This window comes from Eriocheir sinensis, chromosome 19, assembly GCF_024679095.1.
Source record: "Eriocheir sinensis breed Jianghai 21 chromosome 19, ASM2467909v1, whole genome shotgun sequence".
NCBI lineage: Eukaryota > Metazoa > Arthropoda > Malacostraca > Decapoda > Varunidae > Eriocheir > Eriocheir sinensis.
In genome coordinates, this window is record NC_066527.1 from 20866338 (window position 1) to 20893408 (window position 27071).

General features: G+C 42.4%; 2 protein-coding genes across 8 annotated transcripts in view; one reads left to right on the forward strand and one right to left on the reverse strand.

Annotated features, from left to right (window-relative positions):
• LOC127000924 (uncharacterized) overlaps positions 1-7153 on the reverse strand; it is a 42569-nt gene extending 35416 nt beyond the window's left edge. For all 6 annotated transcript variants that reach the window (XM_050865073.1, XM_050865076.1, XM_050865072.1 and 3 more), the window contains exon 1: positions 7026-7153. The gene's annotated coding sequence lies outside the window, so the exon portion shown is untranslated. The remainder of the gene's footprint in view (positions 1-7025) is intronic.
• A 2680-nt stretch (positions 7154-9833) lies between these two features.
• On the forward strand, positions 9834-27035 carry LOC127000928 (exostosin-3-like). 2 transcript variants are annotated; one of them, XM_050865081.1, is made up of 14 exons: positions 9834-9874; positions 10982-12193; positions 13062-13191; positions 13611-13762; positions 17577-17858; positions 17947-18825; positions 19674-19778; positions 20733-21074; positions 21645-21770; positions 22899-23026; positions 23530-23654; positions 25155-25303; positions 25888-25992; positions 26377-27035. In XM_050865081.1, exons 2-14 carry the CDS (start codon positions 12017-12019, stop codon positions 26479-26481), a joined length of 2805 nt encoding a protein of 934 aa, XP_050721038.1. In that variant the 5' UTR covers positions 9834-9874; positions 10982-12016; the 3' UTR covers positions 26482-27035. The 2 variants fall into 2 exon arrangements, with proteins under 2 accessions (XP_050721038.1, XP_050721039.1); XM_050865082.1 differs by lacking the exon at positions 9834-9874 and adding an exon at positions 10315-10435.
• Positions 27036-27071: the final 36 nt, after the last annotated feature.

Genomic DNA, 27071 nt, shown 5'->3' on the forward strand with positions numbered 1-27071 from the left:
GAAGAGAGGCTGAGAAGGGGGTGATAAGGGATGGGATGATATGGAAAGGAGTGGGAGAGAGGAAAGAATTAGGGTAGGAGGGAGCGTTTAAGGACAAGGTGGTATGGAAGAGAGGCTGAGAAGGTGTGATAAGGGATGGGATGATATGGAAAGGAGTGGGAGAGAGGAAAGAATTAGGGGAGGAGGGAGCGTTTAAGGACAAGGTGGTATGGAAGAGAGGCTGAGAAGGGGTGATAAGGGATGGGATGACATGGAAAGGAGTGGGAGAGAGGAAAGAAGAAGGGTAGGAGGGGGCGTTATGGGACAAGGTGGTATGGAAGAGAGGCTGAGAAGGGGGTGATAAGGGATGGGATGACATGGAAAGGAGTGGGAGAGAGGAAAGAATTAGGGAAGGAGGGAGCGTTATGGGACAAGGTGGTATGGAAGAGAGGCTGAGAAGGGGGAATAAGGGATGGGATGATATGGAAAGGAGTGGGAGAGAGGAAAGAAGAAGGGTAGGAGGGAGCGTTATGGGACAAGGTGGTATGGAAGAGAGGCTGAGAAGGTGTGATAAGGGATGGGATGATATGGAAAGGAGTGGGAGAGAGGAAAGAAGAAGGGAAGGAGGGAGCATTTAAGGACAAGGTGGTATGGAAGAGAGGCTGAGAAGGTGGAATAAGGGATGGGATGATATGGAAAGGAGTGGGAGAGAGGAAAGAAGAAGGGAAGGAGGGAGCATTTAAGGACAAGGTGGTATGGAAGAGAGGCTGAGAAGGTGTGATAAGGGATGGGATGATATGGAAAGGAGTGGGAGAGAGGAAAGAAGAAGGGAAGGAGGGAGCATTTAAGGACAAGGTGGTATGGAAGAGAGGCTGAGAAGGTGTGATAAGGGATGGGATGATATGGAAAGGAGTGGGAGAGAGGAAAGAAGAAGGGGAAGAGGGGGCGTTATGGGACAAGGTGGTATGGAAGAGAGGCTGAGAAGGTGTGATAAGGGATGGGATGATATGGAAAGGAGTGGGAGAGAGGAAAGAAGGGTAGGAGGGAGCGTTATGGGACAAGGTGGTATGGAAGAGAGGCTGAGAAGGGGGTGATAAGGGATGGGATGATATGGAAAGGAGTGGGAGAGAGGAAAGAATTAGGGGAGGAGGGAGCGTTTAAGGACAAGGTGGTATGGAAGAGAGGCTGAGAAGGTGTGATAAGGGATGGGATGATATGGAAAGGAGTGGGAGAGAGGAAAGAAGAGGGGGAGGAGGGAGCATTTAAGGACAAGGTGGTATGGAAGAGAGGCTGCGAAGGGGTGATAAGGGATGGGATGATATGGAAAGGAGTGGGAGAGAGGAAAGAAGAGGGGGAGGGAGGGAGCGTTATGGGACAAGGTGGTATGGAAGAGAGGCTGAGAAGGGGTGATAAGGGATGGGATGATATGGAAAGGAGTGGGAGAGAGGAAAGAAGAGGGGGAAGAGGGAGCGTTATGGGACAAGGTGGAATGGAAGAGAGGCTGAGAAGGTGGAATAAGGGATGGGATGATATGGAAAGGAGTGGGAGAGAGGAAAGAAGAGGGGGAGGAGGGAGCATTTAAGGACAAGGTGGTATGGAAGAGAGGCTGAGAAGGTGGAATAAGGGATGGGATGATATGGAAAGGAGTGGGAGAGAGGAAAGAAGAGGGGGAGGAGGGAGCATTTAAGGACAAGGTGGTATGGAAGAGAGGCTGAGAAGGTGGAATAAGGGATGGGATGATATGGAAAGGAGTGGGAGAGAGGAAAGAAGGAGAGGAAAGAGCGTTAAGGATGGGGTGGTATGGAAAAGGGGCTGAGAAGGGGGATAAGAAGCACATATTAACGTCACATGAAACAGAGCCATCTATCCTTGAATGACAGAAATGAATGAAAAAATAAATCACGTTTTCATCTATATACGAGCAACATCACTTAACTATTACTCATGAAAGAACTTAACATCACCATACAAAACAGTACCATCTATCCTTGAATGAAAGAAATGGAACAAAACAAAGAAAAAAAAAAAATATATGCACTTATGTATGACCAACAGCATTAACTATTTACTCATGAAAGAACAGAACCCCCCCCCCAAATATTTAACGTCACACAAAACAGCGCAATCCATCCCTGAATAAAAGAGCGAGTGCGCGCGAGAGAAACATAGATAAAGAACCAAAGACTAATGCCTCTGTGTGTGGGGCTAAGCAGGGAGGCAGGGGTGACTCAGCAGGTTCGGAACACAGACCAGGGCGCTACTCATGGCACTGTGCGCATGAGGGCCAGCCAGGGGAGAGGATGAGGTGCGGCGCGGGGTGTGAGAGTGAGTGACGGTCGGGTGTGGCTGTCCGGCGCGGGGAGGAACAATCTGCTAATGCCTCTCGACAGCCTCATTACCGTGTTAGGCTTTTAAGGATATTAGGCTAAACAAAAACATTGCCTGAGCTTGTTTTTTTCTTCTGCTTTTTATCCTTTTACCTACTACTGGGGAGCGTACGTCTGAGGCCACGTTGCTTCACTCACTAGCTGCCTCCACTCCTGTTACTTTTTCCCTTTTCTCATTTTCCTCCTTGTCTCAATCTTGTGTTTTCTTTTATTCTCATCCTCCTCCTCCTCCTTCTATTTTTGGTTCTCCTTCTCATCATACTTGTTTTCCTTCCTCATTTTTGTTGTCCTCCTCCTCCTCCTCCTCCTCTCAATCCTCATTCTCATTGTCCTCCTCCTTCACTTTCTTATCCTGCTATTAATCCTTCTTTTCCTCATCATCCTTATTTTCCTTTCTTCTCCTCCTCCTCCTTGTCTTACTTCTCATTTTCATTGTCCTTTTCCTCCTCCTCCTCCTTGTTTTCCTCCTTTTTGATTCTCCTTTTTTTCCTCCGTTTTTCTTCCTCCTCCTCTTCTTCTTCCTCTATCTTAACCTCCATGGCACCTATACTTCTTTTTAGCGTTCTCCTCCACCTCCTCCAATTTCTCCTGATCTCCATTTCCTCTTCCACTTCCTCCTCTGCCTCCTTCATGTCTAAATCAAGGGACAAAAAAACAGCAAGGCAAAGATGAATGGGACAAGGAAATGATAACCAATGAGAAGGAAAAGATAATAGGTATAAGAAACACGAACACCATAAACATAAGAAAACATTAAAATAGACACAGCAAAACCCTGAGCCTTCCTAGGACTTCAACTCTTTCAAGTGCAATCAGGACTCTTCTAAGACTAACTTCCATTGATCAGTATTAACGGATTTGTACACTACATAAGCAGATACAAAATAATACGAAAACTCCTTCCATAGTTAAGTGTTCATATAGGGAGGAAAGTTTCGTTTAGTCGGCGCAACATCTGTGGTCATATGCCAGAGAGAGACAGGAGGGGGAAGGAATTATAGGGGAAAGGAACAGATCCCAGGAGACGGGACACAACCCCCAATTAATACCTGGTACCCATTCACTGCTGGGCGGACAGGGGCGTAGGGTATCGGAAAAGCCGCCCAGTTTTTTCCACTCCGCCCGGGAATCGAACCCAGGCTCTCTTGGTAGCAATCAGTTCATTAGGCAGTTAGTCATTTCCATTAAACATGTCAGGTAGCAGAGTAGTAGTAGTAGTAGTAGTAGTATAGTAGTAAAAGGGAAAGTTGGGGTATTCACTATAGGTGGATATGACCTCGGTGCTCATCTCTGTCATATTAACCCCTGAACTTGTAGTGAGAAATAACCCATTCCCTCAGGACACAGGTGTAATGCCAGTAGGACTTTTTCTATGCCTATTTCTCTACCAGGGATAACACAGTCTTGTCCTTAACCCTCTCGCACACCGTGAGTTTCCAATAAGTTTCTGTTCCACTCATCATGCATTTCTCAGGCCCTACCAGACTTTTTCTGCCACAGCGATACTCTACATTCTCGGACGTATTTTACCCTCACAGATATATCGAACCCAATAAATTTGGTATCAATGGCTTCATAAAGATTTGTACTATACGCGCAAATAAAAATAGAGGAAAATATATATATATAAACAATACAAACTTATTTCAAGTCTCCGTATAGAGTATTGTAGACAACTAAGTACCAACTCTTCCCCACTCACTAGCTCGAAGTTTTGTGGACCAACTTTTTTAGCCGAATATATGTTTTGAAGCGGAATTTAGTGAGGATTCTTATGGAATCCTCAAAATCCTTATATGCCTATTAGTTCCCGAGTTAAACCGAGAAAACTGTATTTTTTTCCTCTCCCGTCAGAGTAGGCTAACAAATAGAAATCGCTCAAAGCTCCTCATCTACACTCCTTAGAAAGGCTGGCATATGTTACCATTAAGAAACTTATCCCAAAAAATGACGCTCCCAAATTTGACGCACTTTCACCGAAAACTTAATTTTTAATAATTTTTTTTTTTTACTTTTATGACGCGTTTCATGTCATCGTGCGCAAGGACCTTATACCCTTTGATGACGCTAAACACGTCATCGTGCGTGAGAGGGTTAACTATGTCATTTTATTTAACTAATGGCTTCCCAACTGACCTTTTCTTCTTTCTTTCATTATTTTTGTATTTTCTATTCTTTCTTCATTTTTATCCTTTCTTTTGATTTTTTTTTTTGTATTTCATTCTTTTGTTTTTTTCGTTTCTTACTTTCTTTTCCTTTATTATTTTCGTTCTTTATTTTTTACCCTTTCTCTTTCTTTATTCTTCTCTTTCTTAGTTCCTTTCTTTCTTCATCTTTATCCTTTCTCTTTATTTGTTTTTTTTTGTACTTCATTCTTTTCTTTTTTTCGTTTCTTACTTTCTTTTCCTTTATCATTTTCGTTCTCTATTCTCTTCTTCCTTTATTTTTTACCTTTTCTCTTTCTTTATTCTTCTCTTTCTTAGTTCCTTTCTTTCTTCATCTTTATCCTTTCTTTTTATTTGTTGTTTTTTGTACTTCATTCTTTTCTTTTTTTCGTTTCTTACTCTTTCTTTTCCTTTATCATTTTCGTTCTTTATTCTCTTCTTCCTTTATTTTTTACTCTTTCTAAGTTGGTTCCTTTCTTTCTTCGTTTGTTACCCTCCATCTTTCTTTTATCATTTGCTCCCACAAGTTAAGTATGGAATGTACACAGAATCACAAAAGTAGGTACCTATAAGTATTCTAAGTAATTTTCACGAGAAACAAACAAACAAACAAAAAAAATGCAACGGAATGCGGAAGTCTAAAAGTCGGAGGGAGACACACTTACTTACAATACTTATACCTACTTTTGTGATGTAGTAGTAGTAGTAGTAGTAGGGGAAGGAAGAGGGAAGGAAGAGGAGAGAAAGAGAGGGAGGAGGAGGAAACAGGAGGAAGAAAGAAGGGACAAAAGAGAAGAGAGAGAGAGAGAGAGAGAGAGAGAGAGAGAGAGAGAGAGAGAGAGAGAGAGAGAGAGAGAGAGAGAGATGGGCGTTATCGCAATACTTCATCGCTGATAACAAAATCGGGTTATCGGCCATCCGCTACTTATTTAAATATATATCGGTATCTTCGTTACTTTTGAAACCAAACTAGTGATAACCGCTACTTTTTTACGCCTCTCAGAACAAAGAAAAAAAACGTCTCCTCCCTACACGTGGCCTGGGTGCCCGGTATTGTATGAAAAAACTTCGGGGTATGAAATATCTTCAGTGAAGAGATTTCATACTTAGATCATCAACATTAAAACACTAAGTTATGTTTTATGTTAGACTCAAAAGTCGATATATCAAAGAGAAAAATCATTTAACTTTGCCCCAAAAATGATTATTCACTGCCTCAAATTTGATATTCCATATTCGTTTGTGAGCATGCCATGGTATTGAAGGCACCCGGTGTTGTGTTATTTGATGTCCCATCGTCAAAAGCTGGCGCTTTCGTTTACAAACACTGGTCTCTCGTGAACTGCGCATGTTCAGACCAGTAAGCGAAGCCCTGTAAACTCTCACAAAGCTTTTTAACACATTAAGAGTTGCTGGAAGGCTGAATCAGATATACAGTACCACTATCCTCGCTGTCTCTAGAACGACACTCTGTACATATAAATACAACTCGTACAGTGTCGTTCTAGAAACAGCAGGGATGGTGGTAGTGGTACTGTATGTCTGATTCAGCCTTCCAGCAACTCTTAATTACGGTTAAAAAACTTTGTGAGACTGTACAGGTCTACGCTTGCTGGTCTGAGCATGCACAATTCACTAGACCAGTGTTTGTAAAAAAAAGCACCAGCTTTTAACGGTGGGGACGCCAAATAACACAACACCAGTTCAGGTGTTTCTATAGTATTACCGTCCATTGGTACATGTCAACGTGTGGTTTTCAGGTTTTGTAAGTTTTCTGATATACAGATAATTAAATTTGAATTCATTTATGTTTTTTTTATTTGAAATATCAATATGGTATCGTTTTCCCCTATCGGACTTATCGCTAGCTAGTATCGGAATTGTGGATTTATATCGGGTATCGGTTATCGCCTATATTTGTGTCTCCAGTTAACGAATATCGGTTATCACCGATAAGGTTTTCCATTATCCATTATCGGTTATTGGGAATAAGGTTTTCTGTTATTGTGCCCAGCTATGGAGAGAGAGAGAGAGAGAGAGAGAGAGAGAGAGAGAGAGAGAGAGAGAGAGAGAGAGAGAGAGGAGGAGGAGGAGGAGGAGGAGGAGGAGGAGGAGGAGGAGGAGGAGGAGGAGGAGAGAGAGAGCGAGGAGAGGAGGAGGACGGAAAAAGAGAAAAAGAATGAGAGAGAGAGAGAGAGAGAGAGAGAGAGAGAGAGAGAGAGAGAGAGAGAGAGAGAGAGAGAGAGAGAGAGAGAGAGAGAGAGAAGAGCGAGAGAATGTCACCCACAACCACTCCTCCACACACCCTCCCCTCCCCCCCACAGGGTCACAGGGGGCGGGGTGGTCAGGTCAGGTCGAGAAAAAAATATATTAAAAAAATCCCCACCCCCAGCATACCCCCCCCGCCCCCCTCCCTGTAGCCCTCTGCCACGCCCCGCCCCGCCCCCCCTGACCCCCCGCCGCCCCGTAGGTCACGCTGGAGGTCAATACTCACATCAAGGCGGGGTCGGAGGTCAAGAATAGGAGATTGGCCTCAACAGCAGACGACCTACTCCGTGCTGCCCTCTGCCGCGTCCGGACTCTTGTGCTGCCTGACTTCGGCTTACTGACACACGATTTTCCTATTAAGTCATGCAGTTAATAGTCTCAATATGCAAACTAATAACCTTTAAACCAACTATAAGCTAAGAAAAAACGACTAGAAAGGTGTAAAAGACCATTAGCTATACTCTGATTTATCTATGACTCTGACTTTGGCTTAGTGTATCTTATTTTTCCATTATTTAATTCACTCAATACTCCAAATATGCATATAAATAAGCTTTAAACCTCAACTATAAGCGGATGTTAAGCAAATAGAATGCATGGTGTAATTATTTTAAAGACCCTCATCTATGAAAATATATAGCGACACTGACTTCGACTTACTAACACACTATATTCCTATTAAGTCATGGAAATAATAGTATAAATATGCATATAAGTAACATTTAAACCAACTATAAGCTTAATAAAAAGGGTTAAAAACGCGTAAAAGTACCTTATCTTCATTACATTGGATATTTCGACTCTGACTTCGACTTACTAATTTATTATTTTCCCATTAATCCATGCAATAAAATTTTTAAATATACATATAAATAACCTTTAAGCTCACTCTAAGCAAAAAGAAAATTGCTGTGAACGTATAAAAGACTCACATTCACATTAATTCTGACTACGACTTAAATTACTGCCATATAGACTGTTTCCTCATTAACACATGTAATTAAGACTCCAAATATGCATACAATTATCCTTTTAATTAACTCTAAGCCAAAATTAAATGGTTGTAAATGCGTAAAACTCCCATATATTCACATTACAGAATCTCAGCATCATGTAATTTGTATATGAAAAGTTGAAAATAATGCAACAACTGATTTTAAAGTGACTGCAAGTAAGATTAAGGGAAATTAAAGGATATAAAGTGTTCATTAATATATTTTTAGCTATTTCCTAAGGGACAGAATAAAGGGATTGAGACGCTGCTAGATAAAGATAAAGGAAATAAATGGAATAAAGGGATAAAGGGGTAAAGGGCCAGAGCAATATAAAGGGAAATTAAAAGTGTATAAAGTGTTCATTAATATATTTTCAGCTATTTCTTAAGGGACAGAATGAGAGGGTTGAGACGCGGCTAGATAAAGATAAAGGAAATAAATGGAATAAATGGAATAAAGGGAATAAAGGGATAAAGGTCCAGAGCAATATAAAGGGAAATTAAAGTGTATAAAGTGTTCATTAATATATTTTTAGTTATTTCCTAAGGGACAGAATGAAGGGGTTGAGACGCGGCTAGATAAAGATAAAGGAAATAAATGGAATAAATGGAATAAAGGGAATAAAGGGATAAAGGGCCAGAGCAATATAAAGGGAACTTAAAGTGTATAAACTGTTCATTAATATATTTTTAGCTATTTCCTTAAGGACAGAATGAAGGGATTGAGACGCGGCTAGATAAAGATAAAGGAAATAAATGGAATAAAGGGAATAAAGGGAATAAAGGGATAAAGTGGTAAAGGGTCAGAGTAATATAAAGGGAAATTAAAATGTATAAAGTGTTCATTAATATATTTTTAGCTATTTCTTAAGGGACAGAATGAAGGGATTGAGACGCTGCTAGATAAAGATAAAGGAAATAAAGGGAATAAATGGAATAAAGGGAATAAAGGGATAAAGTGGTAAAGGGCCAGAGCAATATAAAGGGAAATTAAAATGTATAAAGTGTTCATTAATATATTTTTAGCTATTTCTTAAGGGACAGAATGAAGGGATTGAGACGCTGCTAGATAAAGATAAAGGAAATAAAGGGAATAAATGGAATAAATGGAATAAAGGGATAAAGTGGTAAAGGGTCAGAGTAATATAAAGGGAAATTAAAATGTATAAAGTGTTCATTAATATATTTTTAGCTATTTCCTAAGGGACAGAATAAAGGGGTTGAGACGCGGCTAGATAAAGATAAAGGAAATAAATGGAATAAATGGAATAAAGGGAATAAAGGGATAAAGTGGTAAAGGGTCAGAGTAATATAAAGGGAAATTAAAATGTATAAAGTGTTCATTAATATATTTTTAGCTATTTCTTAAGGGACAGAATGAAGGGATTGAGACGCTGCTAGATAAAGATAAAGGAAATAAATGGAATAAATGGAATAAATGGATAAAGAGCCAGAGTAATATAAAGGGAAATTAAAGTGTATAAAGTGTTCATTAATATATTTTTAGGTATTTCTTAAAGGACAGAATGAAGGGATTGAGACGTATACGCGGCTAGATAAAGATAAAGGAAATAAATGGAATAAATGGAATAAATGGAATAAAGGGAATAAAAGGGTAAAGGGCTAGAGTAATATAAAGGGAAATTAAAATGTATAAACTGTTCATTGATATATTTTTAGTTATTTCCTAAGGGACAGAATGAAGGGGTTGAGACGCGGCTAGATAAAGATAAAGGAGATAAATGGAATAAATGGAATAAATGGAATAAAGGGAATAAAAGGGTAAGGGGCCAGAGTAATATAAAGGGAACTTAAAGTGTATAAAATGTTCATTAATATATTTTCAGCTATTTCTTAAGGGACAGAATAAAGGGATTGAGACGCGGCTAGATAAAGATAAAGGAAATAAATGGAATAAATGGAATAAATGGAATAAAGGGAATAAAAGGGTAAAGGGCCAGTGTAATATAAAGGGAAATAAAAGTGTATAAACTGTTCATTAATACATTTTTAGTTATTTCCTTAAGGACAGAATGAAGGGGTTGAGACGCGGCCAGAAGGTAAACACAACACCAGGACCTGTGAGTTTTGGGCTTATTTGGCCTTATTTTGACACCTTTATGCCTGTAATAGAGCCATCTTTTATGTTTTTTGACCTGCTATAGCTTAGGAATGGCGTGCCCTCAACAGCTATCCTATTTGCTAAACATTTCTCCTGTGTTGTCGAGGCGAAGGTTGGGAGTTTTTTTCCTCGTTTATTTTCTAGCTCGTTGTTCATCATTCTTGTTCCTCTTGGTCCTGTTTATCATTGCCAGTCCTGCTTAGCTTTGTCAGTCCTGTTTGGGCTTTTCTTTGTTGTTTTTCAAAGTGATTTTTTTCCCCCAAGTATCCTTAAGTGGGTCTTTATCCAGTTAGCGGTCATAATTATAGGATTTTATTGATTTACTTTGCATTACCTTGATTTTTATTGGTGTTTATTCAGAATTATGCTTTTATATCAGAATAACACCACCTCACTGTGCAGGACACCTATCGTCCAGCTAAATTGTCGAGTCCATTTGGGCGGAGGCTCCTGGGGGTCTATTTCTCCCCTCTGCTCTGCCACACAGTCCAAACACCTGTCTCTTCCTCTCATATGTAAGGTAAAGGTAATGTATGATAGGATAAAACAGGTGTTGGGACTGTGTGGCAGAGCAGAGGGGAGAAATGGACCCACGGGAACCTCCACCCAAATGGACTCGACAATTTGGTCGGACTATATGTATATGCTACTATATATGAAGTAGTTTGTGCACGTGTAACACACTGATATTACTTTACCGTTGCCTATAACTTGTTTATGAGATATTAATGTCCTAAATCATGGTCTGGGGAGTATATTGAGGGAGTTATATACGTTTATTGCATTTTGGCAGTGAGGCACAGATCAGGTATGCTTAGGTTAGATTTAGATAGGTTAGGTTAGGTCATGTTAGGTAAGGTTAGAGTTAGTTTAGTTGAATTTGATTGTTTATGGTTAACATGTGATGCTCTTTGTGGTGTGATGTTGGTTGCTGTCACTGGTGGCTAGCGGTCTGGTGGGCGTAGTTCTGTAATTTTGCAAGAATAACACCCAACTCACTGTAGTCAACACCACAGTTGGTAAAAATTTGTGATGGTTGTACATCCTACCTTTTCTCTGCCCTTAGGAGCACCACTGTTCTGAGGGACACACGCTGGTCGGCTGTCACCCAAGTGAAGAACAAAGTCAGTTAAGGACCACGAAAGGAAACGCACACACAAAAAAACAATTGAAGCTGAAGAAACAAAAAAATCAAGAAGACATACTGAAATAGAGTGATATTCAGTGATTGCAGTATTAATAATTACCAGTGAAGGAAGAACAATCATTATGGTCACCTAAAATATATTCATTAGAATGCATATATGAAATTCTGAAGGAAAGTTGCGTAACAAGCAAATGTAATGAACTGAAGATTTTGTAATGATACGGCACTTATGTCTGTAAGGTGACAATGAAACGCATACAACAGGTCACATCATGGATCTGAAGTGTCCATCGAAGGGTGTGAGAGGGAGACAGGGAGAGAACTAGACAGGACTGAACAGGAGGGTTAGGGGTAAGGCCTGTTTATCACCCCTTCTCTTTAGCTGTCGTGTGAGAGTGCCAAGTCAAAGGCTACACTAGTCAGCAGCGACGAAGGGGATTCCAACCAATACCCAGACCAAGAAGTGTTTCTCGAAGGGTATGTGAAAAATGGTGTAAATCCAATGAAGTTAAAAATAAACATTACGGTTGTATTAAATGCTTGAAGAAAAGAATTACATTAGCTCTGTAACTTATATGAATGCTTGAACACTTCCCACTCATGCATAGAAAATGGACTAAAATAAGAGCTGTACTTCAGTCGAAACAGTAATTTTAAATGCGTGAAGAAGAAAATGCTCGGAAACTAACATTACAGTAATATTAAATGCTTGAAGTCGAAGAAAAGAATTACATTAGCTCAGAAACATAACTGAATGCTTGAACACTTCCCATTCATGCGTAGAAAATGGACTAAAATAAGAGCGGTACTTTAGTCAAAAGAGTAATTTTAAATGCGTGAAGAAGAAAATGCTCTGAAACTTCTATGAATGCTCGAAAACCTCCCATGATTAAAATGGAATAAGAACAAGAGCTACACTTCAGTCCGCCTGTGACCCCCAAGGTGCGGACAGCCATGAGGGGCAGCTCGTACGGCCATCTCACCCCCGGCCATGGTGGAGGGGGTGTGGGGGGTGTTGGGGGTCAGCTGGGCCTGGCGGGCGGGTGGCTGCTGCGAGTGTCCCGAGTCATCCCAGCGGTCCTCGTCATCCTCGTCTTTGCTTCGCTCTGTGCTCATTACTTCTTGTCTAAGGTGAGTGTACCCCCTCCCCCCCTTCTCTTACTACTCCCTCCATTTTCTCTTCCTCCCTTACCTCCCTCTTTTACCTCCACCTCCCATATCTCTCCTTTACTTCCCCCTTCTCTTACCTTCCCCTTCTGTACCTCTCCCTCCCTTAACTTTCCCTTCATTTTCTCTTCCTCCCTTACCTCCCTCTTTTACCTCTACTACCTCCCTTTCCCTTCCGTACCTCTCCCTCCCTTAACTTTCCCTCCATTTTCTCTTCCTCCCTTAGCTCCCTGTTTTATCTCTACCTCCCTTATCTCTCCTTTACCTCTCCCTCCATTACCTAATCCTCCCTTACCTCTCCCTCCCTTACCTTACTTCCCTTACCTAATCCTCCCTTACCTCTTTCTCCCTTACTTTTCCTTCCCTTACCTCTCCCTCCCTTACCTTACCTTCCCTTACCTCTCCTCTACCTCTCCCTCCCTTACCTTCCCTTCCCTCTCTTACCTCTCTCTCCCTGCCTCTCCCTCCCTTGCCTAATACCCAATACTCTTAAGGTGTGTTTGTCAGTAAGAAAAGAAGGCAAAATGATGATGTATAAATGAGTTGCAGGGAAATAAATAGTTAACTGTATTGAACCGTTTTGGAATCTATATTTAGTCCATATATAGTTTACATTTTTCTAAGGCATGCAAAGAAAAGAAGAAATAGTAATGAATAGACTATACTTAAACAGTCATATTCAAGAAGGCCACAGTAAAACACTTATTTAAGAAAAGATTAAAGAAGAATATAAGACAATCTAGCTTTCCAGACAGAACAATGGTAACTCAGCCTAACCTAACCTAACCTAACCTATATAGAATCACACCCGTCCTTTACCTCTCGACCCTAGGCTGTGGGTGACTCGGTGCTGGGTCATGAGCGCCACCTCCTGCTTGACCCCCACGACCCCCTGAGTGACCTGTCGGGCCTCAAGTGTGACAGTGCCAAGGCCAGAGTACAGGAGCTGCTCTCTATCAAAGGTACGCTGGGTCTGTGTTGTGTTACTGTGTTGATTGTTGACTTATATTGCTGTGTCTGTTTGGAGGGGGTATTGCTTTTTTTCTGTATTTGTCTGTGTGGGCCTTTCTCTCATTTTTATTCTGTTATGTTGCTCTTCTTTTTCTTCTTCCTGTTCTTCTTTCTCTTATACTCTCTCCTTTTTTCTGTCTCTGTCTGTCTACTTATGTCTGATTCTGTTTCTCTTTTTTTTTCTTTTTTTCTGTTATTTCTTCTTGTTTTTGTTCTTTTTCTTCATCTCCTTCTTCTTCTTCTACTACTACTACTTCTATTTTTTTTTTCTACATATGATTTCTACAACTACACCTACTATTGTACTACTACTACTACTACTACTACTACTACTACTACTACTACTTAAACAACCACCACCACTCCACAGCGTCGGTTCTGAACGAGCTGCGTGATCTTGAGCAGCATCGGCAGCAGCTGCAGGAGAACATCGCCTCAGCCACTGCCCGTATTGAAAACCTGCGGCAGGAGGAAGGGCGCGTCAAGACCGAGCTGGAGAGGCTGAAGACTAGCGTGGAGCAGGTATTTACCTTACTGGGAAATAAATAGTTAACTGAAAGCATAACATTGTGATAATACGTATAGTTCAATCATTGATATTTATTTTGATGACATACAATTGTTATAATCCGCCATAATTTTTTAGAGTAGGAAAGGTGTTGTTATTTTTTTTAAAGGGGGAATCCTATACTCTCTTACCTAGTTATAGTATACAGAGCCTGAGCTACACAGTAATCCATATCCACCATTGCAGCATTAGGAAAAACTACACAGGATTGACATGTGATAGAAAGCATAACATTGTGAAAATACGTATAGTTCGATTATTGATTTTTATTTTGGTGACCTCCTGAAATTGACCTCTCTTTCGGCCACTCCTCTTAACTCTTTTTATAGGAGCAGTTATTTGCAGGCTTTTTTTTTTTTTTCATTATTGTTTTCTTTTTCTTTACTGTAAAAAAAAAATCTTATCCACCATAATTTTTTAGAGTATCAAAGATGTTTCGGGAATAACGTCACTTAAACTTTATTCTTTCTGTGGGCGATCTTGTCCTTTCCTTCCTCACTTCTTTAAACTTTATTCTTTCTGTGGGCGATCTTGTCCTTTCCTTCCTCACTTCTTTAAACTTTATTCTTTCTGTGGGTGATCTTGTCCTTTCCTTCCTCACTTCTTTAAACTTTATTCTTTCTGTGGGCGATCTTGTCCTTTCCTTCCTCACTTCTTTAAACTTTATTCTTTCTGTGGGTGATCTTGTCTGTTCCTTCCTCACTTCTTTAAACTTTATTCTTTCTGTGGGTGATCTTGTCCGTTCCTTCCTCACTTCTTTAAACTTTATTCTTTCTGTGGGTGATCTTGTCTGTTCCTTCCTCACTTCTTTAAACTTTATTCTTTCTGTGGGTGATCTTGTCTGTTCCTTCCTCACTTCTTTAAACTTTATTCTTTCTGTGGGTGATCTTGTCCGTTCCTTCCTCACTTCTTTAAACTTTATTCTTTCTGTGGGTGATCTTGTCCATTCCTTCCTCACTTCTTTAAACTTTATTCTTTCTGTGGGTGATCTTGTCCGTTCCTTCCTCACTTCTTTAAACTTTATTCTTTCTGTGGATGATCTTGTCCTTTCCTTCCTCACTTCTTTAAACTTTATTCTTTCTGTGGGTGATCTTGTCCTTTCCTTCCTCACTTCTTTAAACTTTATTCTTTCTGTGGGTGATCTTGTCCTTTCCTTCCTCACTTCTTTAAACTTTATTCTTTCTGTGGGTGATCTTGTCCGTTCCTTCCTCACTTCTTTAAACTTTATTCTTTCTGTGGGTGATCTTGTCTGTTCCTTCCTCACTTCTTTAAACTTTATTCTTTCTGTGGGTGATCTTGTCCTTTCCTTCCTCACTTCTTTAAACTTTATTCTTTCTGTGGATGATCTTGTCCTTTCCTTCCTCACTTCTTTAAACTTTATTCTTTCTGTGGGTGATCTTGTCCGTTCCTTCCTCACTTCTTTAAACTTTATTCTTTCTGTGGGTGATCTTGTCCGTTCCTTCCTCACTTCTTTAAACTTTATTCTTTCTGTGGGTGATCTTGTCCGTTCCTTCCTCACTTCTTTAAACTTTATTCTCTCTGTGGATGATCTTGTCCTTTCCTTCCTCACTTCTTTAAACTTTATTCTTTCTGTGGGTGATCTTGTCTGTTCCTTCCTCACTTCTTTAAACTTTATTCTTTCTGTGGGTGATCTTGTCCGTTCCTTCCTCACTTCTTTAAACTTTATTCTTTCTGTGGGTGATCTTGTCCGTTCCTTCCTCACTTCTTTAAACTTTATTCTTTCTGTGGGTGATCTTGTCTGTTCCTTCCTCACTTCTTTAAACTTTATTCTTTCTGTGGGTGATCTTGTCCTTTCCTTCCTCACTTCTTTAAACTTTATTCTTTCTGTGGGTGATCTTGTCCTTTCCTTCCTCACTTCTTTAAACTTTATTCTTTCTGTGGGTGATCTTGTCCTTTCCTTCCTCACTTCTTTAAACTTTATTCTTTCTGTGGATGATCTTGTCCGTTCCTTCCTCACTTCTTTAAACTTTATTCTTTCTGTGGGTGATCTTGTCTGTTCCTTCCTCACGTCTTCAAACTTTATTCTTTCTGTGGGTGATCTTGTCCTTTCCTTCCTCACTTCTTTAAACTTTATTCTTTCTGTGGGTGATCTTGTCCTTTCCTTCCTCACTTCTTTAAACTTTATTCTTTCTGTGGGTGATCTTGTCCTTTCCTTCCTCACTTCTTTAAACTTTATTCTTTCTGTGGGTGATCTTGTCCTTTCCTTCCTCACTTCTTTAAACTTTATTCTTTCTGTGGATGATCTTGTCCTTTCCTCACTTCTTTAAACTTTATTCTTTCTGTGGGTGATCTTGTCCTTTCCTTCCTCACTTCTTTAAACTTTATTCTTTCTGTGGGTGATCTTGTCCTTTCCTTCCTCACTTCTTTAAACTTTATTCTTTCTGTGGGTGATCTTGTCTGTTCCTTCCTCACTTCTTTGAACTTTATTCTTTCTGTGGGTGATCTTGTCCTTTCCTTCCTCACTTTAAACTTTATTCTTTCTGTGGGTGATCTTGTCTGTTCCTTCCTCACTTCTTTAAACTTTATTCTTTCTGTGGGTGATCTTGTCTGTTCCTTCCTCACTTCTTTAAACTTTATTCTTTCTGTGGGTGATCTTGTCCTTTCCTTCCTCACTTCTTTAAACTTTATTCTTTCTGTGGATGATCTTGTCCGTTCCTTCCTCACTTCTTTAAACTTTATTCTTTCTGTGGGTGATCTTGTCTGTTCCTTCCTCACTTCTTTAAACTTTATTCTTTCTGTGGATGATCTTGTCTGTTCCTTCCTCACTTCTTTAAACTTTATTCTTTCTGTGGGTGATCTTGTCCGTTCCTTCCTCACTTCTTTAAACTTTATTCTTTCTGTGGGTGATCTTGTCCGTTCCTTCCTCACTTCTTTAAACTTTATTCTTTCTGTGGGTGATCTTGTCCGTTCCTTCCTCACTTCTTTAAACTTTATTCTTTCTGTGGATGATCTTGTCTGTTCCTTCCTCACTTCTTTAAACTTTATTCTTTCTGTGGGTGATCTTGTCTGTTCCTTCCTCACTTCTTTAAACTTTATTCTTTCTGTGGGTGATCTTGTCCTTTCCTTCCTCACTTCTTTAAACTTTATTCTTTCTGTGGGTGATCTTGTCCTTTCCTTCCTCACTTCTTTAAACTTTATTCTTTCTGTGGGTGATCTTGTCCGTTCCTTCCTCACTTCTTTAAACTTTATTCTTTCTGTGGGTGATCTTGTCTGTTCCTTCCTCACTTCTTTAAACTTTATTCTTTCTGTGGGTGATCTTGTCCGTTCCTTCCTCACTTCTGTACCATGTGTGATCATGTGGCGCTCTCCCATCCAGCGTTGCCAAACTGTCGTACTTTGAACATTGCATTTATAATTTTCGGGCTCCAAGACTGTCCTAACCACATAGAAAACGATAGAAAATTAAAGTTATCGTTAAAACTGTAAAATATTGACGGATTTTGTTCTTTTTTTGGCATAGTTATTGGTCAGAAACTGTGAAAATGCAATGCCCTGAGTGTGATAATTTGGCAAGGCTGCTCCCGTCTCACCCTCCAGGCCTGTATTATGTGTGACCATGTGGTGCTCTTCTTCTTCTCCCCTTCTCCTTCAATCGCTTCCCTGCCTCTGCTTCCCTCACTTCTAATCTGCTCCTCAATCATCTCTCCTTCCTCCTTTCCCTTCATCCCTTTCTTCATCCCCTCTTCTGCACCCTCTCCCTCCTTCCTCTTACCCTAAACTCCATTAAATTACATTCTCCCCGCCCAGGCCTTACTAGCGCAGCAGGAGGTGTTTGAAAAGAACATGCCGCAGATCTCAGCACCCCGCCGCATCACAGCCTCCAGCCTCGACAGCGTGGCCCTGCCTATGCCGCCGCCCCAGGCCGTGGCACAGTGCCGCATGCATAACTGCTTCGACTACTCCCGCTGCTCGCTGCTCTCAAACTTCCCCGTCTACAACTATGACATGGAGCAGTTCAGGATCGCCTCCAATGACCTCGAGGCCTTTGTCAAGATTACGGTGAAGCAGGCGCTCGGGTATAATGCACAGGTGGGTTATGCTGTTGTTCTGTTGTTGTTGTTGTTGCTGTTGTGTCATGTATCACGGCAGTCACTTACTGTTTTGTGTTCCCTCGCAGGTGACGTCTGACCCCACGGAGGCATGTGTGTTCGTGGCGCTGCTTGGGGAGGGTGTCGGTGGCGCCCCAGACCGCGTCAACCTGGAGGAGAGCCTGCACAGCCTGCCCTACTGGGGGGGTGACGGACGGAACCACATCCTGCTCAACCTGGGCCGCACCTTCTACAGCAAGAACATGTTTGAGGGCGTCAACACCGGCCGTGCCATCATCGTCCAGTCACACTTTGACGCCCGCACCTTCAGGCCGGGGTTTGATCTGGTCACCCCGCCACTCTTGGGCCTCCCTGGCGGTGACCTCTGGAAGAACCTCCCACCTGTCGTCCCAGCCAAGCGGAGGTACCTGTTGTCCTTCCAAGGGGAGCTACCGCGGCTGAGGAGCTACCTGGAGAAGGGACATCAGCCACCCCCGACTAGCCCCAGACTGAGGGAGGAGATGGCGGTGGTGGAGGAGCTGGGCCGCCTGGAGAGCACGCACACAGATGACCACTTCCTCCTCCACTTCACATGTCGCGGCAGTGGCGGCTACGGCGACCTGGAGGAGTGGCGGATGTGTGACACGGAGAGCATGCGGACACAGGTGCTGCGCGAGTCCACCTTCTCCCTGGTCCTGGCCCCTCCAGCGCCCGTGGAGGTCAGCACCGTCACCCTGCAGGCCAGAATATACGAGGCGCTGAAGTACGGGTCGGTTCCGGTCATCCTTGGAAATCACGTCGAACTCCCGCTCTCGGAGACGATAGACTGGCGCAAGCTGGCCCTCCTCCTCCCCAAGGCCAGGGTCACCGAGGTCCACTTCCTCCTGCGCTCGCTCTCGGATGCTGACATTCTGTTTATGCGGCGGCAAGGACGGCTGGTATGGGAGAGGTTCCTCGGCTCCACGCAGGTTAGTTTAGTCGCCCCTTTTGAATCAGCGGAAAGAGAGACACGTGCTCTTAACCCCGATGTTGATAGATATAATTTTTTTAGTTTACTCAATTTAATGTTCTTTTATTGACTGAGTTATGAGATCAAACGCCTTGTTAAAATCTTCATTCAACTTAAAACATGAAACTGAATTAGACCCACATAGAAATGGAGACAGTAAAACATTGCAGCATTAGGAAAAACTACACTGGGAGAATTAGACCCACATAGAAATGGAGACAGTATAACATTGCAGCATTAGGAAAAACTACACTGGGAGAATTAGACCCACATAGAAATGGAGACAGTATAACATTGCAGCATTAGGAAAAACTACACTGGGAGAATTAGACCCACATAGAAATGGAGACAGTATAACATTGCAGCATTAGGAAAAACTACACTGGGAGAATTAGAACCACATAGAAATGGAGACAGTATAACATTGCAGCATTAGGAAAAACTACACTGGAAGATTGACATGCGATAGAAAGCATAACATTGTGTAAATACGTGTCACCTCTTGATTAACATGAGGGTATAACAGATAAGACTGAAGATTATAAGATTGAAGTTGCCATTTTTAACTAGGCACGTATATCTTTTAATTGATGGTGTAGGTAACATTAATGAAATTATTTAAACACCAACATAATAATAAAATCCTAAACATTAAATCCATAACATAATAATGACTCTCTGTTCATTTTAGTCCTTTAGAAGCTGTATTTAGCAGGATCTTTTTTATCTGTTTTGTTGTTGCCCTTTAGCTGCGTAAAAGAAAAAAGAAGAAAAAACACGATTGCGTTGATCTGTCTTGTCCCTCAGGTGTTGGTGGACTCCATCTTGGCTACACTGCGGGAACGCCTCAACATCCCGCCCATCCCGGCCCCTGAACACCCCTCAAACAGCGTCTTCAATGACTCCTTTGTGGTGGGTACTGAAGGGGAAGCTTGCGGGCACTGTTGAATTACCCTCTATGCCTCCATCACATTAAGTGTAAATCTATCTCAGAGTATCTCAGCCTAACCTAAATCATTGCTAATCTAACCTTTCTCCACCTCATCCTCACCTGACCCTTCATATTTTGTCTACTAAAATTATGTGTAAATTTAACCCGGTAGCAGCGATGGGCCAAATTTGTGGCTTTACCGTGTAGCAGTGACGGGCCAAATTTGTGGCTTTACCGTGTAGCAGTGACAGGCCAAATTTGTGGCTTTACCGTGTAGCAGTGACGGGCCAAATTTGTGGCTTTACCGTGTAGCAGTGACGGGCCAAATTTGTGCCGTGATATAACCCCCCCCAAAATAGATGATGCATAATCTGATCACAAATGCTTTGATATATATTATGAAATGGTTTGTGTGAGGGGTGATTTTTTATAATTTTTCTTGCTTGGAGGGACCGTTAAGAAATATGATCCCCGCTGCTACTGGGTTAACTGAGACTAACCCCACCTGGCCCAACCTCAACCAATTCTAACAACCTAATTCTTGGTTCCAGCCTAAGCTATCTCTTCATCCTTTGTGCCTCCTCCTATCAAAATCAAATCTAAATCTGAGACTAACCCAACCTGGCCCAGTATCAACCAAACCTAAATTAACCCTAACCTAACCTAACCTAACCTAACCTTCCTCCGTCACACCCTAACCTAACCCTACAAGCTCCATGCCTCCTCAGCCATAACCCAGCCTGGCCCAGTAAACCTTAACTAATCTAACCTAACCTAACCTAACCTTCTCCGTCACAGCCTAACCTAACCCTACAACCTCCAGGCCTCCTCAGCCATAACCCAGCCTGGCCCAGTAAACCTAAACTAATCCTAACCTAACTTAACCTTCCTCCGTCACAGCCTAACCTAACCCTACAACCTCCATGCCTCCTCAGCCACTCAAGACCGACGCCAACATCCTCGACCCAGACACCGACGAGAACCTTGGACCCATTGAGCCGCCCTTCCCCTCCATCGTCTTCAGCCGTAACTACACCGTGTCACTCCTCACCGGCTACGAGCAGTGGAATGTCTGGGGCGACCCGTTCTACCTCTACCCCAGTCTGCCCTCCAGCCCCCTGCTACCCACCGAGGCAAAGTTCTCGGGGTCCAAGCTTGGGTTCCGTCCCATCAATAGTGGCTCCGGGGGCTCTGGGAAGGAGTTCAGCGAGAGTCTTGGAGGGAATTCGCCACGGGAGCAGTTCACGATTGTTATGTTGACGTACGAGAGGGAGCAGGTGGGTTTGGGGGTGTGTTAGGGTGCAGGTGGTTGATGTTTTTTATTTTTTTATTTTTTTATTTTGTGTGTGTGTGTGTGTGTTAATGTGGGTATATGTAAACACACACACACACACAAACATACACACCAGGAACACAAGAGGACATAGTAAAACATTGAGGAAGGGAAGATGCTTGAGAGACGCAAAGAAATATAGAGGTTTGGAACAGACTAAGTGAGGATGCAGTATCGGCGAGGAGTGTGCAAAATTTTAAGGAAAAGTTGGACAAATACAGACACGGAGACGGGACCACACGAGCGTAAGCCCAGGCCCTGTAAAACTACGACTAGGTAAATACAACTAGGTAAACACACACACACACACGATTGTTATGGTGACGTATGAGAGGGAATAGGTGGGTTGTGGAGTCAGTGTGTTGTTGTTGTCCTTGTTTTCCTATTTCTTTATTGTTGTCTTCTGATTTTCATTTGTGTACCTGTTTTGTATGTGAGACCAAGTTGCCAAAGCACGATAATTCACAACTCTAGGTAAACACGCACACCAAACCCCATTCTCCCCTCCCTGTAGGTGCTGCTCAACTCCCTGGCTCGTCTCTATGGGCTTCCTTACCTCAACAAAGTCATCGTGGTGTGGAACTCGCCCAAGCCACCCCCGGAGGACCTGCGCTGGCCGGACATCAAAGTGCCCATCCATGTGAGTGTGTACTGTGCCCTTGTGTGTGTGTGTGTGTGTGTGTGTGCTTGGCTTATAAGAGAAGAGAGGAGAGGTTAAAACTTGTATCTCTTCTCCTTCCCATATCTCTTAACCTTTCTATCTCTTTCCACTTTACATTATTTAACCTTTACTTCCTATATCTCTCCTCCTTCCTGTATGTGTCCACCTTCCTCTGTCTTCCTATACCACCTTAACTCAGCTTCCTATATCTCTCCTCCTCCCTGTATGTGTCTACCTTCCTCTGTCTTCCTATTCCACCTTAACTCAGCTTCCTATATCTCTCCTCCTCCCTGTATGTGTCCACCTTCTTTTATCTTCCTATACCACCTTAACTCAGCTTCCTATATCTCTCCTCCTCCCTGTATCTGTCCACCTTCCTCTGTCTTCCTATGCCACCTTAACTCAGCTTCCTATATCTCTCCTCCTCCCTGTATGTGTCCACCTTCTTTTATCTTCCTATACCACCTTAACTCAGCTTCCTATATCTCTCCTCCTCCCTGTATGTGTCCACCTTCTTTTATCTTCCTATACCACCTTAACTCAGCTTCCTATATCTCTCCTCCTCCCTGTATGTGTCCACCTTCCTCTGTCTTCCTATACCACCTTAACTCAGCTTCCTATATCTCTCCTCCTCCCTGTATGTGTCCACCTTCTTTTATCTTCCTATACCACCTTAACTCAGCTTCCTATATCTCTCCTCCTCCTTGTATGTGTCCACCTTCCTCTGTCTTCCTATACCACCTTAACTCAGCTTCCAATATCTCTCTAACTTCCTAGGCAACATTCCCAGATTATCGCATTCATCACTTTGTATTTGCTGGCTTTTGATACTTAACCATTACAAAAAAGACATCAGTAAGTAGCCATTTCAACGACACCTATAAATGAATCTAATTATTGGGGTGGGGGAGACGGTTCGGGGAGGAAATAGGGAAATATAAAAGAATGAGTAGGACAATCTGGCATCGCTGGTGAATGTACAGGGTGGCCCAAAAGTCCCACACCATAGGGGAACATGACTTTGAATCAATTTGTAATCCCTATGGTGCAGGACTTTTGGGCCACCCTGTATAGCCCAATCGGTTAATCCTCTCGCCTCCCTCGCAGGTGATCCGGGCGGAGAGGAACAGCCTCAACAACCGCTTCCTGCCCTACTCGGAGATAGAGACGGAGGCGGTGCTCTCGGTGGACGATGACGCTCACCTCCGCCATGACGAGATTGTGTTCGGGTTCAGGTGCGTGTGTGTGTGTGTGTGTGTGTGTGTGTGTGTGTGTGTGTTTACCTAGTTGTGTTTACCTAGTTGTGAAATACAGGAAAAGAGCTGTACTAGTCTCGTGCTGTCCCGTCTCCATAACGCTTATCATCCAGTTTGGCTTTAAATTCATGAATCGTTTTTGCACACACAGTCTCCTCGTCAAGTCCGTTCCATGTTGTTATGCGTCTATTTCTTGTTGTCTCTCCTACAGTGTGTGTGTGTGCGTGTGTGTGTGTGTGTTTATAGATGGAATACATAGGAATTTCAAAAGCATTCATGAGAGGAAGGTAGAGAGAGAGAGAGAGTATTAAATAATGATCAAAATACACTAAAAATTCACATACATCCATGCATAGCTAGAAAGGAAAGGCTCTTGTTTTGTTATTACTGTTTCTTTTGCCATTGTCCAACTTTCATTACTCATAAAAAAATATAATAGAATAAAATAATAATAAATAATAATAATGAAATACAATCTGCAGGGTTTGGCGCGAGGAGAGGGACCGCATCGTTGGCTTCCCCGGGAGGTACCATGCCTGGGACCTCAACTATGGGGGGTGGCTTTACAACAGCAACTACTCCTGTGAACTGTCCATGGTACTGACGGGTGAGTGCTGGCAGGAGGGGGTGGTGGTTGTGCTTGTTATTGTTCTTGTTATTCTCTGTTATGTTCTTGTTCTTGTTATGTCTTGTTCTTGTTACCTAACCTAACCTAACCTAACCTACTCCTGTGAGCTGTCCATGGTGCTGACGGGTGAGTGCTGGCAGGAGGGGGTGGTGGTTGTGCTTGTTATTGTTCTTGTTATTCTTCGTTATGTTCTTGTTCTTGTTATGTCTTCTTGTTGTTACCTAACCTAACCTAACCTACTCCTGTGAGCTGTCCATGGTGCTGACGGGTGAGTGCTGGGAGGGGGGTGGTGGTTGTGCTTGTTATTGTTCTTGTTATTCTCTGTTATGTTCTTGTTCTTGTTATGTCTTGTTCTTGTTACCTAACCTAACCTAACCTACTCCTGGGAGCTGTCCATGGTGCTGACGGGTGAGTGCTGGGAGGGGGGGGTGGTGGTTGTGCTTGTTATTGTTCTTGTTATTCTTTGTTATGTTCTTGTTCTTGTTATGTCTTGTTCTTGTTACCTAACCTAACCTAACCTAACCTACTCCTGTGAGCTGTCCATGGTACTGACGGGTGAGTGCTGGCAGGAGGGGGTGGTGGTTGTGCTTGTTATTGTTCTTGTTATTCTCTGTTATGTTCTTGTTCTTGTTATGTCTTGTTCTTGTTACCTAACCTAACCTAACCTAACCTACTCCTGCGAGCTGTCCATGGTACTGTGAGTGCTGGGAGGGGGTGGTGGTTGTGCTTATTGTTCTTGTTATTCTTTGTTATGTTCTTGTTCTTGTTATGTCTTGTTCTTGTTACCTAACCTAACCTAACCTACTCCTGTGAGCTCTCCAAGGTGCTGACGGGTGAGTGCTGGCAGGGGGGAGTGGTGCTTGTTATTGTTCTTGTTATTCTCTTTGTTATTTCTCTTTGTTATTCTCTGTTATGTTCTCGTTATTGTTACCTAACCTAACCTAACCTACTCCTGTGAGCTGTCCACGGTGCTGACGGGTGAGTGCTGGGAGGGGGGAGTGGTTCTTGTTATTGTTCTTCTTGTCTGTTGTTGTTACCTAACCTAACCTAACCTAACCTAACCTACTCCTGGGAGCTGTCCATGGTGCTGACGGGTGAGTGCTGGCAGGGGGGAGTGGTGCTTGTTATTGTTCTTCTTGTCTGTTGTTGTTACCTAACCTAACCTAACCTAACCTAACCTACTCCTGGGAGCTGTCCATGGTGCTGGCGGGTGAGTGCTGGGAGGGGGGAGTGGTGCTTGTTATTGTTCTTCTTGTCTGTTGTTGTTACCTAACCTAACCTAACCTAACCTACTCCTGCGAGCTGTCCACGGTGCTGGCCACAGAGGCAGAGAAAGACCTGGGAGAATGTGTTACCAGGCTACCAATCAAGGCAAAATCCGTCCCAATCGCAGCGGACAGGTTAGGTACAGGGATAAAAGGCCATCAAACACATATATACGTACACACATCCTAATATTCCCGGCCCTTCTGTCCCCAGGTGCGGCGTTTTTCCACAAGTACTACGCCAGCATGTACTCCCACGTCATGCCCCAGGCCATCCGCGACAAGGTGGATGAGTACGTCAACTGCGAGGATATTGCCATGAACTTCCTTGTCTCGCACATCACCCGCAAGCCTCCCGTCAAGGTGAGTCACATTTTTTAATCTTAAGTGCACCTATTTTTTTTTTTTTTTATTTTTTTTTTTCATCTGGTGTATTAAGGAATTTTTAGTGTTATTATTTTTTTGTTGTTGAAGTGTTGCATTGTATTCATTTTCTTTTTATTATTGTTTTTTTTTCAGTAGTAGTGGTGGTAGTAGTAGTAGTAGTAGTAGTAGTAGTAGTAGTGTACATCCCTTTCCTTTCCTTTCCTTTCCTTTCCTTCCCTTTCCTTCCCTTTCCTTCTCTTCCCTTTCCTTTCCTTTCCTTTCCTTTCCTTTCCTTCCTTCCCTTTCCTTCCCTTCCTTTCCCTTTCCTTCCCTTTCCTTTCCTTTCCTTCCCCTTCCTTCCCTTTCCTCTCCTTTCCTTCCCTTCCCTTCCCTTTCCTTTCCTCTCCTTTACTTCCCTTCCCTTCCCTTTCCTTTCCTCTCCTTCCCTTTCCTTTCCTTCCCTTTCCTTCCCCTTCCTTCCCTTTCCTTTCCTCTCCTCTCCTTTCCTATACATATTAGTTCTTTTATCCATGAAGTCTGTGGTATTGATTTAAAGTTTGCCGATGACCCCCTTCCTCCAGGTCACCTCCCGCTGGACATTCCGTTGCCCCGGCTGCCCCGTCTCCCTTTCCGAGGATGACTCACACTTCACGGAGCGGCACAAATGCATCAACTTTTTTACTCAGGTGGGTGACGGAATATGGCCGAGGGAGGAAGGTTCTGTTTTTTTTATTTATTTATTTTTATTTTTTTTTCACTTATTTGCATTTACATCAGAGGACGTGAAACTTGTCTAACCTCAGCGAAAGTGATCTTACCTCTCTTTGAAATTTATCTAACCTCCATTTGTAACTTGCCTAACCTCCATTTGAAACTTATTTAACTCGCATGTGATTTTTGTTTAACCGGAAATCTAACTAACGTCCTTTTGAAATCTATATAACTTCCATTTGAAACTTTCCTATCCTCTATCCTCTACTTGGAACTGATCTAACCTCCCTATGGAACTAGTGTAGCCTATTGAAACTAATCTCTCTTCCCTTTATAACTCGTCTCCTTCTCCCTCGCAGGTGTATGGCTACAACCCGCTGCTAAACACACAATATCGCGTCGACTCGGTGCTCTTCAAGACGCGGCTGCCACACGACAAACAGAAGTGCTTCAAGTTCATATGAGGCGTTAGATCCACCGAGGACGAGTGCGACTACGGACTGAGGTGACGCTAAGGCTCTCATGTTTGTCTGGGGCGTAGCCAAGAGGGTAGTTCGAGGGTGTTGTGGGTAGTAGAACAGCACCTTAAAAGTCTTGGGTTATGGACGAGTCAATTCATAGTGTCGGTGTTGCATTTTGAGTCCTGGTTTATGGGTAGTGTTTTGGGGTGCGGCTGAGAATGCAGTATCGTAACTTTTTATTTTGTTATTTTTTTTTAGTGAAGGAAACAGCTGAAGGGCAAAAAAAAGAAAACAATAATAAAAAAACCCTGCAAATCACTCATATAAAAAGAGTTGAGAGGAGTGGCCAATAGAGAGGTCAGTTTCGGGAGGAGAGGTGTCCTGATACGCTCCTCTTGGGATATGGCCGAGTGTATTGTTATCTAATTATGTACCAACCAAGAGGGAGGTTTTTAAGAAGCAATCAAAGGGTAGCACTAAGAGAGTAGAGGACAATGTGGCTCGGAAAAGAGAGACAGAAAAAAGAAAACAGCCAGAGTAGCGTTTTTTAAGGGGCAAAAAAAGAAAAAAAAAAAGAAAAGAGAAAGAAAAAA